The sequence below is a fragment of the Rhodamnia argentea genome, chromosome 9 (assembly GCF_020921035.1).
Source record: "Rhodamnia argentea isolate NSW1041297 chromosome 9, ASM2092103v1, whole genome shotgun sequence".
NCBI classification, from domain to species: Eukaryota; Viridiplantae; Streptophyta; class Magnoliopsida; order Myrtales; family Myrtaceae; genus Rhodamnia; species Rhodamnia argentea.
The window spans coordinates 22,297,065-22,316,300 of NC_063158.1; the positions used below are offsets into that span (position 1 = coordinate 22,297,065).

General features: G+C 39.2%; 1 protein-coding gene across 1 annotated transcript; it reads right to left on the bottom strand.

Annotated features, from left to right (window-relative positions):
• Nucleotides 1-3,531: 3,531 nt before the first annotated feature.
• LOC115739803 (GDSL esterase/lipase At5g45960) lies at nt 3,532-7,029 on the bottom strand. The gene is made up of 5 exons (XM_030673072.2): nt 6,567-7,029; nt 6,289-6,419; nt 5,778-6,011; nt 4,042-4,312; nt 3,532-3,960 (listed from the first exon to the last, which is right to left on the bottom strand). The coding sequence occupies exons 1-5, from the start codon at nt 6,907-6,909 to the stop codon at nt 3,767-3,769; spliced, it is 1,173 nt and encodes a 390-aa protein (XP_030528932.2). The 5' UTR covers nt 6,910-7,029; the 3' UTR covers nt 3,532-3,766.
• Between the last annotated feature and the right edge of the window lie 12,207 nt (nt 7,030-19,236).

Genomic DNA, 19,236 nt, shown 5'->3' on the forward strand with positions numbered 1-19,236 from the left:
CGATGAAGGTGCAAAACTTTTAACTCGGGCTCCCATCATTACGGTGATCGTTCATGTTGTCCATCCGAAAACTTGTCTTTTGGTTGCTCCCATCAAACATTTTCGGTGGAAAGAAGAGGAATAACCCAACATCTTGGAGCATTTGATGTGGGCACGCTTCATTAATAACATTCCACTTCTACTTAGGAACAAGAGCCATTCGTTACAAATTCAAATTGAGAAATTGAGATGCCACATTTATGGGGAAATATATCAAGTGCACTACAAAGTTGTGAGTTAGTGAAACAGGATCCAATATACTATACTGCAGGTTAGAAAAAAAGTGCCTGCCATCAAACATAAATGCCAAAGCTAATGCAGCCATGAAATGTGTCGTTTTAGAGGCTGATGAAGAACAAATATGAACAAGAGTAGGAACTCCCCTTTTTCCACTTGAGAGCATTATCAAGCATGAAAGCAAGATTACACAGAGCACTAGTGGCACATCCACATACATTCTGAAAATAACATTGTAAATTACACTCAATTTATCTGATTTCATGTTCATTCACCAAACCTTGTGAATTCCATAATTGAGTGGTTCCGTGGCATTTAATTCCCTTTTATTTTCTTTTTTTATTTTAATTTATTTTTTATTTTTTCCCCTTGCTTTTCACCCGTAGTCGGTCTCGGGCGAAGATCGGCCTAGCCTCGGGCCGGTGAAGCCACCCCCGGCTAGTGAGGGCTAGCCGTCCTCTGGCAAGCAAGGGTCACCTTGCCTAGGCGGCTCGTAGGCCACAAGCAAGGCCGACCCTCGTCTAGTGGCCGACGAGGATGATCGTGCCCTTGCCATGTTATTTCAAAGAAGGGCCCGACAAATAACAAAGGAAAAATAAAAGAAATGCAAAAAATGAAAAGAAAAAAAAGAAAAAAATTAGAAAATGACTGAAATGTCATTTGTCGGGCCCTTCTTTGAAATAACAAGGATACTTCAAGCCATTATTTCAAATAAGGCCCACTTCAAGCTTTTATTTGAGAAATGATGACAGTTCGGGCCTTTATTTGGAATTTTCTCTAGATTTGAGCAGGCCCATCAGTACGTTCTCGTACATGTTTGACTCCATCTTTTTGTGGATTCGGCCCCACTAAATTTTGAAATTGCAAACTTGACCGCGTTAGAACTTAGAAGGCCCAAATTAGAACGAGAAAAGCCCAAGATCTAGAAAACTCATTCAATTATTTTTGCAGCATTTTTCGGGAATGCTTAAAACTAGAAGCACGAAAAATGTTTTCGGACCATCACGGTCTATATAACATTAGAAAACTAGAATTGATGTGTGACAGGAAATTTAAAGAACAGAAAGAGAAAGAGATAATAATAAATAAATAAAAACGTTAACCCCAAACTTTCACAAACAAATTTGAAAGTATGGTCCTCTTAAATATAGGCTCTAAGATGGAGCGGTTCCGGGATCAAATCTATCCTATTTGTTTTATAGAAATCTCATGACCGATATTACACACACATACATACATATATATTTTAACTCATGACTAGTAAAGTCTTGGTGATTGAATGGTCTTGTGTGCCTACTTCAAGCTGCCGTTCTCCCTATCACTATTTTCTTTATGCAAATGAGTTGTATAAGTTTGGTTCTAAATAGGTTCGATCCTCAAACCAGCCTGCTTGGCGGGTTACCGATTGGAATTGAGATTTGGACTAGCTCTTCTCTATGTTACACGGACACGGGACACGACACGCGACACGACTTGTTTGACGAAAGATTCACGGAGATTTGCCTCGTAAAATGTCGAGATTCCCAGCTGCTAATCTTGATTAGCAAAATTCTGTTTCTCTCTTGGATTGATTTCCTCATCTATTTTGTTGTTTTCCTTCTTCGTTAGTTTTGTCTCTATACTTTCTCGTCCAAAACTTCCTTCTACGTGAAATATTTTTCTTAGACTAAGAACGTCATTGGATCCTAGACTCTCCATGAGATTGACATAAATAAACTAAGAGAAGCAAGTCGAGAGTCATTCTCGTGGATTCACAAGAGGGAAGGAAAGAGAGGAGACTGGGTTTGACGAAAGATTCACGGAGTTCAATGGGCTCAACGCTCAATCCCGAAGATTCAATTAAGGATAGAGTTACTGCTTAAATCCATTTGGCGCAACTCCAATTAAAGGACATAGTCAATCTCTAATTATCTATTTAATGAATGATTAAGTAGCGGAGTCAAAATTTAGAGGTCGAAATTCAGTAGATTTTTATTGCACAAAGTCTCTTAGTAATATCATTTTTAACTTTATTTATTAATTTTTTTACTTTAGTGTGCATTTTTTATCGGATAACATATACCAGTGAAAGCTTAAAATAAGTTAAATGAGTAGTATAGGTTTTTCTAGAATATTAGTGTGTTTTCGTGATATGGGTCAAAACAGGTCGGGTCGGGTATAAGTCATTAAATATGGGTCAAAACGGGTTAGTTGGATCAATACAAGTCGGACCATATTTGAACCGACCCAAACTCGACCCGACTCGACCCACCCGTTTGACACGTCTACTTGAGGGTGATAGAAAATCAAATTAGAAGGAATGCTTTTTCTACGATGGGTTTTGGCAACCCGATCTATCATCTTATTTCCTTCTCTGTCACAAGGGGCCATTCTTAAGTATGAAAAAAGATTCAGCTAAGGCTTTCTTGATAAGTAACATTACCTTCCGCAAGGGCTGATCTGTGCTACTTAAACACCTTATCAGATCAGACCGATCTAAGAGTAGTTTCAAAATAGCTTCAGATATCGATCGAAAGTGTTGTGGGGTTGCAATAGAGCGACCACTTTGGTTTTCATAGCAGAGGCGCGAGCAATGGAGGGGGAGCAGAGGAGTGATACCTTGAGGCGGCACGGCAAGAGCAGAGGCGCGAGCAGAGACCAGCGATCAAGGCGACGAGTTGAGGTGCAAGCAGAAGCTAGTCGACGGTCGCGAGAGGGAGAGGGAGAGGCCGGCGCGAGCAGAAGCAGGCGATGGGAGTCGGAGTCACGATGGGAGCCGACGACGGCGGCAAGTTGCAAGAGGCAGAGGGAGAGGCCGGTGAACACTCAACAACGGCAAGAGGGAGAGGGAGAGGTGAGTCGGGCAACCGAAAGGGATGACTTAGAAATTAGGTCAATAATTGGGCATTTTGTCTATTTTAACACCGTCCCTCACGTGTCCGTGTAGTTGACCGCGAGTCCGGACTCGGACACGCGTTGACCGCGTATCCAAGAAGAGTCTGACGGTGTCCAACCGTGTCGGACACGTGTCTGAATCTGACACGTGTCCGACACGGAAAAAAATTCCAAAACTGCAAGTCCGTGTAACATAGCACTTCTTCTTGGAAATGATTGGAAAAATGCTGGTTCAGCCTGGTGCCCCGGTTGGACCGGCCCGATTGCTCTACCGGTCTACCCTACTAAATATCGTTAGCCGCTACTCACCACAACACTAATCTGGTGCAGGACTTTTTCGCCACACCCTCGCACGTGTGCCTTGCTATCCTCAAACTCGAAAGGAAAAAACAAAGAACAAGTTCATGCTCAACTTCTGTTAGTGCAATGAACTTTTACGATACACAGCTCATGATATACAGTATACGAATATACACTTCTCTAAGGTGCGCACAACATCCAGAGAATCACCACATCCTTCGCAGCGAGCCACCGAAGGATTTCGCGAATCATAACTGGCAGGGAAAAATAACAATGTAGTAGTAGTAATAACGAGGCCGCGAGGTCGAAGATCGAGCTAGTCTCGAATGATTGCATCGACGACGGGGCGAAGCGTCTGGAAGACCAGGTAATAAGTCTTGTCGGAGGGGTGTATCGAATCCCAGAACACGTATCTGGAAGCATCCGGGCACACGAACGACTTGGGGTTGCACATGAACGACGCCTCGAGCATCCCAGTCCCGCAACATCCGCTCAGAGCTTGGTCGAACCCTGCATCATTTCGGAAATAAAAACGTCAGAAAAGGAGCGATCTGATCAAATGAGAAAGAGGGTAAAGATCGAGGGACTCGCCATAACTCGGGAACCTCTGGATCACGTCGCTCAAGGGTTGGTATATGTCTGCGTAATAGATTCTGGAGCCTTGACTCGCCAAGCTGCTTTGCATGGAGGCCAGCTCCTTCTGGAGGAGGGCGTTGTAGTCTCTCGCCACCGACGAGAACTGGTCCATGCAGCCTCTCTGCAGGAGGGGGCTGTTCGAGTTGAGTGTGATCATGATGGGCAAGCAACCCATCGGAGGCAGACCCACCACGCCCACCCTTCTTGCTCCTTCCTCCCATAAACCCTGAATTCAGGAAATTAGAGAGGCATAGAGGCAAAAAAGTTAGAGCCCAATTGGAGTAAAGTAAGCTACTAGCCTAACAGTCTGACAGTCATACAATCTCCCAATCAATAAGTGTTTTATTCAAATCACGCGGTGATAGTGTAGGTTAAGATTGCACTATCTCTGATGGTACTGTCAGAAAAGCAATTTCATGAAGTAAATTACACAAATTGGCCTTCAAAACTTGAACTATCCAAATTATTGATCATGCTGGAAAACTTGGGATCGATGCAATCGAGTTACATCTTAAACTTGTTTTCAAAACGTGCAATTACACTCTTTGCAGTTTTAGGACTTCGGGAAATTTTTACAACTTAATTACCCTTTTTTGTGACTTAAGATTCCATTGCACCGATCGAGAAGGTCTACGACTTAACATCGTTTGTTTTTAGGTTAGGTTTGGGACTTCCCCTCTGTGGATTAGTGAATTCTCGAAGGTGTACTGACACGAGTACTGAATTCTTAGGCTGGTGGATCTCTATCTGATGGGGAACCGAGAGAGCTCGTTGACTAGTGAGGACTAGTCTCAACGGTACTGCCAACTTTGAGACCCACCTATTCAATTGCGGATGATCGTTCTCAACCACCTCCCTCAGTGGCCTATCCACAGATTGAAGATGGAGAATTCACATGAGCTTTCTCTGAGAAAGCCAACAACATAGGCCATCAAATTCCAAAACATTCGAATTCACTTTCGATCCGGTCATTCTAATTACCGGCCCCGATCTCAATCTCGATCGCCAGCTTACATGGAGGCTGAAAGATGCTGTCGGTAGACATCACGACGACTTTGGTACTTAGTTAATATAGTGTTGGAGTGTGGTTCATACTCTCTTGCGATAGGAAAGTACATAGGTCCCCGTCCACACCGAGCGAGCGAGGTGCGGGGGAACTGCCCCGACGAGAGTCTCAAGGGGCCAGCACCTCTTGGACTTCAGATGACTTTTATGATTTAAGCAAATAATTTTTCGTAATTTGAACTTAAGTTTGTGAATAGCTACTGCTATATATACTCTTTTTTATTTTTAATTGAGTAATGAAACAAGAGATACAAAAGATACGAGGTGCTAATTATAGTGAAATCCTCTACCGGACGTAGCTCTAGCTTAACGGTGAACCAGGATAAAATCTTGTGTCTCGATTTCTCTGTCTCGCTTTACGTTTTACTTCTATTTGATTGTGCGCCGAATTCTAACATATAGATCACTCAAATCTTAGTAACTTTCATTTCCAATCACTTGGCTTTTAATTACTTACATACCTATTCAATATAAGTCACTTTCAATCATCAAAAGTTAGCTCGAAGTCTATATTTTGTAGTATGTGATCGTCTTCAATGAACGAAATTAATGAAGCCGAAATGGAAGGGGGTGTAATTTGATGTTACGTTCTCGAGGACAATACAGGATCAGAGAGAATGATATACCTTAGTGAGGTCTTTCACGTGTTGCAACAAGAATTGCTGGTAGGTGGCGACGGTGAAGTTCCGCCGCCGGACGGGGACAGTGAAGTAATTGACGACGAAATCGTTGGTGCCGGCGCTCACGAGGAAGGCAGCCTTGTTGATGTGGCGCTCCATGCTTTGCTTCCCCATCGTCGACGCGAGCCGCTTCTTGTACTCTTTGAAGTACTCCAGTTGCTTTGGCATTGACACCACATTCTGCAAGGTTGTTCATACACAAACGTAGTTTTAAACACACAATTGGAAATATTAGGGGACCCAAAAAAAACTTTGGGAGCCCTTTTGCATTCTATGGCTTGTGCATTTTCCGGCGTGCCGGTGACGGGTTTTCTTCTCATTTACCAGCCACTCGGAGGCGGAGGGTCGGCCTAGTGCTGGCACCGGCAACCTTGTGGCATAGTTTTAAGGGTATTGTTCTCCAAGGCAAAAGTAGAAGGAAATTTTGAATTTGAAACAAAGAGAGAGGGAGATGTACGCTAAGAGCTGGTGTTAAAGGGTCGTATCCAGAACCAGCAGAAGCAAAGCTCACACCAGTCTTCAAATCCTCAAAGCTAAGGCTTGGGTCCAAATACGCCGGCACATAGTCTTTAATCCCGATGTACGATACTGCGTTGATTTAGAAAACCAATGCAATAAATACAGCACGCTTTTCAAAGATTCATGCAGCCTAACTAAATGTGCTTTCCGATATCTTGCAGAAGTGGCCAAACACCATCGTCCACGAGAGGAATCAAGAGTCCTATGCAGACTCACCGATGTAGTCGCTCGCCAGCCGGCCGTTCGTGAACCTCCCCGTCGGCACCTGGTCGGCGAAATCCCTGCCGTAAGGCGGGAAGTCGCTCTTGAACGCCGTCCTCACGTAGTTATTGTTCCCCGGGTCAACCGTCGAGTCCCCGAAGACAAGCATGGCCGAGACCGTGTTGTTCAAGGCCCGGGCGCGCTTCGAGGGGAGAGCTCGAAGGGCCCGCAGGGACAGGAAGAGAACGAGGGCTCTCAAGAAGAAGTGTCGGGCGCGGCATGAACGATCCGTCCGCATCTTCGGTCGCGGAAGTGATCGAGGAAACAAGGAGCGACGCGAGCGAACCCGGGGCTCCATCTTTATAGCTGCATTGAGTTGCTGCACGAGTTCGGTCAAGACAAGACTGACGAAGTCGGTCAGCTTACGACAGGAAAATTTGTGGGGAACTTAGGCGTGGTTGTCTCTTGCGCTGTGGTTGGTTGGCTATGGTTTGGAAATCATAACGTTTGGATTTTGCCATGCGTTTAAGTCTTTTGTGTCTCTCTCAACTACCTTAGGTACTAGAGCGAGAGCATATTCGTCACTGGGTCAAGAAGAAACGATGTTTCCAAGAAGCGTGAGTTGTGCAAGTTAACGTAGCTTCAACATTTCTTGTCTCGCATGCAGAGAATGTCGTCGTAAATTGAGTGTGGTATTAGTATACTAAAGATCCAAAATAGAAGATATTATTATACTAATTAAGTTTGGTTTAGCCGGGCTTTGATATAAAGAGCTTCTACTTAAGAAAGAAAACTTAAGCTGATCGGTGGTTGAGAGTGATCATATGTAGATGAAACTCCTTTCCTACTCAATGAGTGAGTTTATGTAATGAACCTACATGTATTCACCTAGTTCGCTTTTAGCTGAATTTCTCACGCTCTCTAGCCAAGACCCTCGATTGGAAATTATTCAACCCAAGTAGATCATCTACGACATTTGTCAAATTGGGGTCACCAATCCAACACGTGAGAACACAAGCATCCCAGTCAACAATACGCATGTATCCTATGGCGCTTCTGTCATCCCGCGACTTGAATCATTCATTCACCCATATCCGCTTCGTTAGAGAAGCGGCGACTCAATGATATCGCCGCCGGTGTCGTAGGAATTCCAATGTATACCTAATATGAGTCCTTGCGCACACATTCCTTCCTCCGTTTCGGATCATCACAAGTCCCTCGAAATGTCTTCTTGGGACAAATCGCAATTCCCAACATTTCTTTGGACTCTTTTCTTTTTCTTAGTGAATAGAGCCTCTCGTCTTCTTCGACTGTCTGCGTTTAACTTTGGCAGCTGCATGAACGATCCATCTTTATCTTCTGATGGCAGACTCGATTTCAAAGAAAGAAGCAGCCAACTCCCTCTTTCGTCTCCAGCCCTCCCAAGCCTTCCAATTCAGTGTAACGTTTGATTTCACATTACTTGTCGTGTCAACTCGCCTCCAAAGTCCTACGTCTCAGCTTCACACGTGTAGCTGGTAAGTTCACATTCATCCGACACGTGTAGGTCATTATGGCTTCACTAGACTACAATACATATAGTTAATTTCATTTTGTACTTTCTAGAGTTTGGTTTAATTCCATGTGATCTTAGAGAATGCAATTTTTCGTATATCAAGGCTTTATTTGTTTCGCGAAAAATAAGTAATTTGAAAAATATTTTTCTTAAACAATTGCATGTGTCGCTTGAAATAATTAGTCAATGAAAAAATTAATCACCACTAAGAATTTATGTCTAAACATTTGCGAAGAGGATGAAAATATTTTTCATTTGCTAATTTTTGTAAGCGATATAAACGATTATTTTTTAAAAAATATTTTTTAAATCATTCATTTTTCGTGAAACAAATCGAATCTAAATGGCGAAAATTATGATGGGCAAAATTAGAAGAGGAAAAATTCAAAAAAAACTTCTTTTTTTTTTAAGTGACGGGCTGATTCAATAGAAGGTTCTTCAATAAGCAACCTCTTGACTGAAGAACCTTGCGGTTGATGTAAAGTAAGGTCATGAGACACTCTACATATTCTTTTCCAAAAGAACATATTATGCTTAGGCATTAGAATGCGTAAAATTAAGTGGAGAAAAGAACTGCCGCGCAATAGGCGGATGAAGACATTAAACCCTTGAAAAAAAAAAATTAGCAAGAAAGAAGAAGATATGTCTACACATGCCTGTTTCTCCAGACTATAAATAGAAGAGGTTGCTCTATAACCAAACCCTAATCTAAGTAGAATTTGAGTCATTCACCAACCCTAATCGAAATAAAATCCAAGTCATTCTTGTGTTTAGTGATGAAATATCGCAAATCGCTTGCCTCTAAAATTCACACGCTCTTTATATACGTGCGGTCGCCCTCCATCTATCAATTTAAACATTTAATTTTGGACCTCCTAACATTTAGGATCACATTACAACTTGCCAAAAAGCAAGGATACTTAACATTCTTGGAGTGAATAATATCATTTAGAAAATTTTCGAGTGATTTGGGTAACCAAGTTTCAAGTGAGAGAATAATTGTATGGTTACGAACTTAGCAACGATGTTAGCTTTAACAGTGTTTACATGTTCGCGCACCGAACCCGAATGAATACGAATTTAATTTTCCAAGTTCTTGTGACGCAAAATCGATCGTGCATCTATTTTTGTGCTAGCTAAGTTAATCACTTGTTTTAGAAAAAGAGTCATGTTTTCATTCATCCCTAGTTAAATGAGATTTCCTCCTACCAGCCATCTAATTGGTGAGTTATATACACATGGACATCACCCGCATTTATCTATAAAGATGGTCAACCGAAACATCATGTCATCGATTCCCAAGCTGCCGTTAACAACCTTTACGAGCATGGATAGACCAAAGATCCCGAGGTATGCCGGTGACGGTCGCCCCGACCCCGGTCCCGGCCATGCAATCCTCCTCTACTCGAGTCTTGTCGATTCTATGTTCACGATCTCCAATAATGCAACGACATTGGCCTAAATCTCTAAGTTTCTTCGTCTGCCAACTCCTAGAAGTAATGCATGTCCACACAAAAGGACAGCTTATGTTCACAATATTACAGATCATGTATGACAACACAGACTTTATAATATTTGGGTAATTTATACACATCACGTATCTAAACATGTAATCTAAACTTATTTTGTTAGGAACGCATAGTAGAAGTCCGACACATTCACTCGAGGAGATTGCCAAGAGAGAGCCCAAGTCCAAACCCGTTAATATATCAAGTTGAATCCATCTTTACTTAAAAGTTTAAGCCAATGAGTTAACTATCCATGTCAAACACCGGAACAAATTGGAGGCCCACCAATCAACCATCGGTTCTGATCCCAATTGTTGAAAGTGCACAGTAGAAGTCCGATACCTTTACTAAGGGAGATCGTCAAGAGGGAACCCAACTCCGAGCCCGTCAACATATCCAATTAGATCTACCTTCACTCAAAAGCTTAAGCCAATAAGTTAGGGGTCAACTATGATATATTAACCGCTCAACGCCACATCAATTCTCCAATATGGAGCTTTTCTAATACAACCCACGCATGCATCCTAATACATCTAACACTTAAAAAAAGATATTACTAATAGGAAAACCGACCACATAGTGCAATTGTACTGCACACATGCATTACCTTTCTCCTTCTATGGAGTTAGACGACACTGATGGCCACAATTTATCTCAGTGCATTAAATACAAAGTCAGGCATTAAAATATGTGGCTTACTTTTTGATTTTAATTTTTGGGGCCAGTATGGATACCAATTCAATTATGAGATTTAAAAAAAATTTATTTTAATCCTAAGTCTTTGCGCGAAATTCCTACATGGTCCATCAGATCAACCCGTCGGCAATTTCCGGGTAAGATATCAAAACTCATTATTGATCGATGAGTTATTGTGCATGCTTGAATGGTTCAATTACGTATTTCTGACACAACCTTCATTAATTCTATGTACCGGACTTTGGGTCATTTAATTGCAGGACCACGATGGACCCTAGTGTCGGTACTCTTTCCGGAGAAGAGCTGTCATTATTAAAATGCTTTATGCCCTTCAGAAGTTCAACCCCAGCAACAGTAAATCAACTGCCGGAGTGAGTTATTTTTAAGTATGTAAGATTACTTTTTGTCACCCCATTTCTTTCGCAAAAGGTAAGTAATTTAAAACATATATTTTTTTCTAAAAATGATTGCATACATCTTATAAAAATAAATAAACTAAAAATATTCGCATCTTCTATGAAAATATTTGAACATAAATAATTAACGACACTGAAAATATTATTCATTAATTAATCACTTTAAACGATATCGATGATTATTTGTAAAAAAAAATTAAGAATTATTTAATTTTTTGCGAAACAAAGTTTGGTCCATACAGCACTGGACTCTGATTTTCGTCGCTAGGTGTGCAAAATCATTCGAATTGCCACGTCAAGACATTTTGATGATGTGATGGGTGGACGTGATGAAGGATATTGAAGTTTGGTCGCTATCGGCCTTACCTAATGAGATGACAAATCGAGATCGCTCAGTATAGGGTTCCGGTTGTTTATTTGTGGACGACCTACTAATTAACTAATCATTATCTTGTATTTTCACTATATTTTTGTAAATTTATCTCAAACCATCCATGCTTAACTGCCACCGCCACCCCAGTGAGTTGCCCATCCACACGCAAAAGGTGGAGGGGGCAACTCCCCATTCGACATGGGGAGAAGAGATGTTGATTAAAATTAGGATCAGTTCTACCCTATTTTGGCTAAAACGCTCTTAATTTTAGTTAATTAACTAGAATACACTAATCTCTCTTGTTTAATATTTCTTTTTGGGAGAATTGCACCAACTATCATAAACATTCAATGCAACACGAGTTGAGACTCTCTCGAAGGGAAACACTTATGTGCTTTTACTTCAAGGTGGTTAACTGATTATCAAGGGAATTCGGACGGTTACTCGTGTGAGGTGGCACACGTACTTGGCACGGGGTCTCACAAGCCCTACCGGTCACAACGTTTGTTGACTCAATTGGTTATGATGATTCTTCTTCCATCCATCTAAGTGAACATGCATTTTGAATTTGTAGAAGAGCATATGACCATCACAGTCAAAACAATTAAGAAAGTCAACTAAGCACGACAACGATATGGTGTCAGGCAAAGAATATACACCCTAATGTTGTTAAGCCTCGAGACAGGATCCCGTGAGCTAAGTCCTAATGTAAACAGGCGATTACTCTAAATCTAGAAAATGAGACGCTAATTACGATGGAATTCAAGGACGCATGAATCAAAGCTTAAACCCTGACATGCAACTCCAAACTGAATGTAATTCCATTTGTTTTTCTTTCTCTCGTTTATCATCTTTTCAACATTATGATTTTATCTTCTTCTTTTTTTCATTCATGGTAATCATGATTTGAAACCCAGTTACACTAAATGCAATTCGGAAAATCATAATCTGAATGCCATGCTTGAATCGACTCAAATGCGACGCAATCATGCAATTTTGATTTGAAACCAATACACACATGTAAATGTGAGATTTCTATTTTAAAAGCATGGTCATGGTGCAGGCCAACATGGTCATGGTATAGGCCATGATTACGCCTGTCTTGTAACGGAAAAACTTATATGATAAAAGCATGGTCATGGTGCAGGCCAGCAGCATTTGAGGCTCACCAATAGCCATTTATTGTGCTTTAAAAGGTACCCAGAGATCATTACAACTTGAGATTGATTACGCTTGTCTCGTAATGGAACGGGCTCCAAACCTCAAGAATCATTCCACATTTATTTGAAGCCGAACTTCAAGTTGCAACTTGAGGTTGGTTACACCTATCTCCTAATGGAGCGGGCTCCAAACCTCAAGAGTTATTTTATATTTGTCCAACGTTGAACCTCAACACCCCCCCCAACCCCCACAAATGGTACGGCAAGGTGCATTTGAGGCTCATTAATAGACATTTATTGTGATTGCGAAGTACCTAAAGATCACTACAATTTGAGGCTGGGTTACGCCTGTCTCCCAACGGTGAGGGCTTCAAATCTCAAGAATAACTTTCGATCGCTCCTCATCAAGTCCGAACCAAGCGCGACTCCAATCAAACCCAAATCATCCATGGTTCGGCCATCACACCTGAGCCAACCGGGGTCCAGTATGTGAGAGATCGGGTCGAGCGGTCTCTTGGAGGATCGGTTCACTCCTTCTTACGCACTAGACACATGCAACCCTATAATCTAATCCTACGTCAGCTGTGATGTAGGAATCTCATGCGCTGGGCTGAAAAGGGGATACAAGTGGGCCCAATCCCACATTTGGGCTTAAAAGAGGCTGGGCCAGTTTCTAGGTTAGTTCAAGAGTCGAAAACATCTATGTTTGGTCTGAAATGCTTCGGAAACAGAAAACGTCTGAGCATATATGTCGTGACCTAAAAAAAGAATTATTTCGGTTAATGGATAATCAGATTAATTTTAATAACTAACCTAATACGGACTCTCCCAAGCCCTACCAAATCGCAAATTTGGTTAATTAGAATGATTTTAACTTTGAAGTCGCCACTAACCATTTTGGATAGGTTGGTTAGAAACCTAGATAAAAATTACAGGATGACTATTTTTATTCCAACGAACCAGAGTTTAAAGATTCGGGGACTTGGTTACATAAACTAATTAAAGCTAATTCCCTTTCGGTTCCTTAATTCCATGAGATGTCCTAAATCGACGACTCAAGCTTGATTGAATTTACTTTAAGCTCGAACGAGGTGTTTTTATGTTTTCACTTATTTAAAATGGGTGCAATGCATGACATTCAAGACTAACCTATATGCCGAATTTATATAATTAGATTAAGCATGCAAAAAAAAAAAATATCAACTCAATGCGACATTCAAAGCAACATGCAAACAATCATGCAATTAAATATAGTAAAAGACTATATGCAACATGCAAAAAATTATGATTAGATTGAGTAGCATGCAATTTTTTATTCAAGCAAAATAATCACTCAACTAGATTAACATGGAAAAAAAAATAGGCATGCAACATATAATAATAATAAATAGGCATGCAACATATAATGTGCGAAATTACTATGTCATGTAGACATGTAGACATGTAAAAATGCTATTTTTTTAAACATGGAAGTCAATATGCAAGTGATACTCGAAAATATGAATTTGTGGATAGTATGTCCTAATTTTCAAAAAAAAAAAAAATAGATGATGGACTTAGATGATACTCGAAAATATGACGCAACCAAAAGATGATCCGAGATATAAAGTGAGCAGATTTTTTTTATTTTTCGGCAATATAATATGCATGAAACCAGAGATATGCATGATATTTTGAAAATATGGAATGCAATATATGATTCTCGAAAGATATGATGTAATACAAAGATATGCAAACATGGGTATGCAAAATATGACATGTGAGATATGCATGAGGCAATGCAAGATATGAACATGAATTTTTTGTATTTTTTTATAGATTTTCGGCAACTTAAGCACAATCATGAGAGATTTCATTATCTCAAATTTTATTCCAAATTCTCCAATGAGATAAAGTTTCTAAGAAACTCTATCTTCCTAAAAATTTTAATTAAAACACAGCTTCTAGAAAACCGTATTTTACTAAATCTTTTAGGAATCTTAACATGGAATCAAGATCAAGACAAGACATCAATCAAGATAATCACAAGATAACAATCAAGATCAATCAGGAGGAAGACATGAATATTGCTTTTTCAAATTTTCGAAAAAAATAGATATCCCTAAATCCAAAATGGGCTTGTGGAGATAGCGAATTGGATCTAAATGGCAATAGATCAGATTCGCTAATTTCCCTTCTTTAATAAGCTAGAGGGTCTTACTCGAATAGTAACGGGTAAGATTATCCAACCTAATATAGACGTTGTATATTAGGAAATTAAATTTCCTAATTTAGATTTAGAAAATTTTTTTAAACTATTCATGAAATTGTGTCAATATAACAACCAATCATGCAATTCAAGAGCAATCTTTCTTTTTCCAAAAATTGATAAAAGTAGAGACTTTGATGATTGATCTTTTAAAGAAAAATAGTCCCTTTGATTATCAAAACCGTGGGTCAATATAAAGGTCATGTTTTTTCAATCTTTGATAATACAAAACATGTCAACTCAAGAGGAATTACATGTATATGCAAACAAACGCCTACATATTTGCAATCAAAGACAGAACATTTACCGGGTAATGAGCTCAAAATTCTGCGCACGCACAAAGCGATAATAGTCGACAAAACGAACGCCTTTTGGTCTTGATTCGCAGCATATTGGAGTTCCAAATAACAGCGAAAAGGACTTGATGGACAGCTGCTTGGGTAGATGGTGGCTGCAACTGAGGTGGACAAGAGACGTCGGGACGTGGAACACCACCCGCGGCTTGTCTCGGACCGTCCCAGAAACGATGAAGACTCGCGAAGTGTAGCAATGGTGGTCGTTCACTGGATGCCAAATATCTCTTGAACTTGTCCTAGGAAAGATCTTGAAATATTATGAAGAAAAAGACAAAAGCTACCGATCTCCTTTTCCTTTCTTCTTAGCACGTCTAGATTCGCTAATTTCCCTTGTTTGTTGATGTTCCTTCCCTCAGTGGAAGATGAGATGACGAGAGTTGATGATAGTGACCTCGAGGAAACTCTTCGTGGCCGTCCTCTCTCCCTCTTCCATGACTTTCTCTCTCTTTATTGTGCTCTCCAAAAATTCTGAATGTGTTCAAGTGCGGAAACACCACCCGGGGGGGTGTTGTGGGGCGGCTTTCAAAATTATCTATTGAGCTCGCTCAACTGCAGGATAGCGATGCCTATAAAGAAGTGAAAATCAATAGAATAACCAGATTCCAGCCATACTATTTATATTGGCTCCTAGACAGGAATTTCTCAGTTCGTGGGATCGGCATCAGCAATCTCATCGATTGAGTCTCATCGGGCGAAGGTATAAATGCAATATAAGAGTAGGAAATCGCCCCTGTCTTCGAAAGTGAGCAGTAGAGCCGATCTTTTTCTTTTGAATCGAGTAGGGAGGTCTAGTGAATGGAGGTAGCCATATCGGAAGGACTAGTAAATAGAGAAGAAGACATCCATCCCCCTTCTTATAAACCCATTGAGTGGACCATTCTCTGTATATAATTCTTATAAACCCATTGAGTGGACCATTCTCTGTATATAATAGGTTCAAAGGGGCAATGTCACTTGTAAAGCTCTTTCGTCAACTCTTTCTTTCAATACTTTCTCAAATGCTGCCAAGCTGGAACCGAGAATGAATCCGTAAGCAAAAACCCTAAGCATAAGCTAGTATTTATAGAGAAAATTGTTACGAGCTTGGGGCATAAAATTTCTCAATTTTTGCAAAATAAACTCGAGCTCAAAGGACAACTTGAATTAAATCCCAAGGGGCTAAATTGCACTAAATTAATTTATTTTTCCCTAAAAATTTCGGCTAAGCCCATTGTGCTTTAGGTAAATCGAAATTCATGTATTACATGGGCTTGTTGTGCATTTTTTGGACTTAAATTAGGCTTTTTATAACTAATCAAATATTAAAACTAAAGCATTTGTCTAAATTATAATCTCCAGAATTGGTTCAAATTTTCAGCACAAATACTCAAGAATTTGCCCGTCAATCTAGGTCCAAATCGCCCGTCAAACTAAGTCAATCTCACGTCACCAAGGCAGATCGATACTAATGCAGTACATACGTGATAAAAATAAAGTATGTTATGCATGAAATTTATTTTTGGCGAGAACTACAGTTAATTCTCATTTTTATGAAATATGACTGATTTAAGAAAAACCAAAATTTAGATGTCAATAGCTATGTATATGTGTGTGTGTGTATTAACGTCTTCATTGCTTGCATAACTTTGTTTTGCTCTTTTCCTTAGAAATGATCACTCGATGTGACCAAAGTTAGACACATGATTAGAGATACAGTGAGGTGCTCGGCTTGCGTTTTGCATAGGCAATGACTGTAATCACGATCCCCGAATTTCATGTGGGGAACATAAATCGCGACCGACGTGAGTAGATCCGTCAAATAAAATGTAAATAGCCCAGTCAATTTAACTCTAATAGTTATGGCTAAGATGTCTAAAAAATAGTTAAAACCCAACATGACAATCGTAGCTAATGAGATGGCCACAAGCCGGTTTGGGCCCGGAACCGGGCCATTGACTCGGCCGGCCTGTTCCGAGCGAGAACCGGCTCGGCCCTCACTAGTCGGTTAAGGTTCAGCCAATTTCAGAACAAGCCAATTAGCCGTTGGGCCTAAGCCCAACGGCTTTAAGCCTTTAAAAAAAATCGAGGAAAGAGCCTTTCCCCCGAGGGCCGCAGCCGACTATTGCATTGCAACGGATTTCCCCCTTTTTATTTTTATTTCTTTTTTTTTAATTTATTAAAACTATCCTAAATCTCTATAAATACCCCTCTCCCTTTCATTTTTTTTTTCTCACAAATTCTCTCAATCCTAACTTAATTCTCTCAATTTTCTAAATCCGTTTTCCACTCGATTCTCTAAAAAAAATGGCAAATGGAAGCAAATCTGGTGACAAGGGAAAGGCCACAATGCGGATGGGGAAATCCGATTATCCTCATCCTCATGAATATGATCATCGTGAATTTGCATATTGGATAGACAAGGATGATAATATCAACGTTATTCCCAATGTCGAGCACGTCCCAACGCAAGAAAGTCTTCATCTTCCTATCGGTATCGAAAAAACATCGACAACACGGGAGTCGAAATGGGAGGATACATCAAACATATGAAAACACTTCACAAAGAAACATTTAGGCGAAAACAAGTATCGGGTAAAATGTAAATATTATGGGACAACACACAATTTTATAGGTGGAGGCGGTTATGAAACATTTAAACCGCATCTGAGGTCAAAACATGTAACGCAAGCGGAGATCGACGCCAACCAACAACAAATTTTCAAGTACGCCAATCCTAACACTCCTCCTTTATTTCGTTACAATAAAAAAATTTATAAAGAAACATTAGCTCAATATGCTACCATTGATCGTTTACCGTTTAATGTTGGTAAAAATTTTATTATAATTTTTTTTATAAACACTGCATGTACTCCGCAAGCAAAACCCGTTCCGAGAAATACTCTTAAAAGGGAAATTTTTGGGCTTTATAAAAAAGGAAAAAAAGATTTGAAAAACTTTTTTACAAATTTCAATGGACGTATGCATATAGGTAGCGACATTTGGAGTGATCCTTAACAAACTCATTTTTATATGGGTATCACATGTCATGGATAGGTTACGATTGGAACACTCAAAAAAGAGTTATTGCATTTCGAGTTTTTGATAATAAGCATACAGCTAATAATATTTATAGAGTAATTAGGTAAGTTTTAGAAGAATATAATTTAATTAATAAAAAAATTTCAGTTGATTTTGATAATGCTGCGGCAAATACCGCTTCCATTCCCGATTTAGAAAATATTTGTAAACCCACTTTTGGTGGATAATTTTTTCACAATAGATGTGCTTGCATGTTTTAAATTTATATGTACAAAATGGTTTAAGAACTCTTGATACTTTTCTCAACCCAATAAAAAAAGCAATTCAATTTTTATGGAAATATACCTAAATTATGAAAGAATATGGTAGATTTTGTAAAGCACATAAAAGAATACCAAAAAAATTTCCAAAAGATGTTCCGACTCGTTGAAATTCTACCTACGAGTTGCTTAATCAATCTTTTGCTTAAAAATATTTATTATGGACGTTTATTTCAAATAATGTTTTTGAAATTAATTTATTCTCACAAGAGTGGGATATTTGTAAAAAAAAAATTGGATTTTTTAAAAGTTTTTAACGATGCAACTTATAGTTTATCTGATATTTATTATCCTACTACGCATTTATTTTTAATAGAATATGTTAATATTGCTGGTGTTTTTGAAGAATATGAGAAAGATAATCAATTAGCTCCGACTATTATAGCAATCCAAGTAAAATGGCCGCTTTATTTCGAATAATGTTTCTGAAATAAATTTATTCCCACAAGAGTGGGATATTTGCAAAAAAAAAAATTAGATTTTTTAAAAAATTTTAACGATGCAACTTATAGTTTATCTGGTGTTTATTATCCTACTATGCATTTATTTTTAATCGAATGTGATAATATTGATGGTGTTTTTGAAGAATATGATAAAGATGATCAATTAGCTCCGACTATTATAGCAATGTGAGTAAAATGGCCGCTTTATTATACCGAAATTCCTCTTATTTATTTGATTGCTTTTATTTTCGATCCACGTATGAAATTAAATGGTTTAGGTGATTATATGAATAGCTATTATGAATATTTACATTTGAATGAAATAATAAATGTTAGAACTATACAAGCAGCGGTTAAAGACACAATAGTCGAATTGTATAGTGAATTTTATAGTATATATGGTTTAGGTGATAGTGGATTTTCCCAACCTAGTGATGTACAAAGCGGGGAGAATAGTAAAATTAGTAGATGGTACAAAATGCTGATAAATAGGCAAAAAATACAAAATGGAGCAACAAGTAATATTTCTGAAATAGAGACCTATTTAATCATTTCTTCTAAGTTTGGTGAATTCGAAGGCACGAATTTTTCA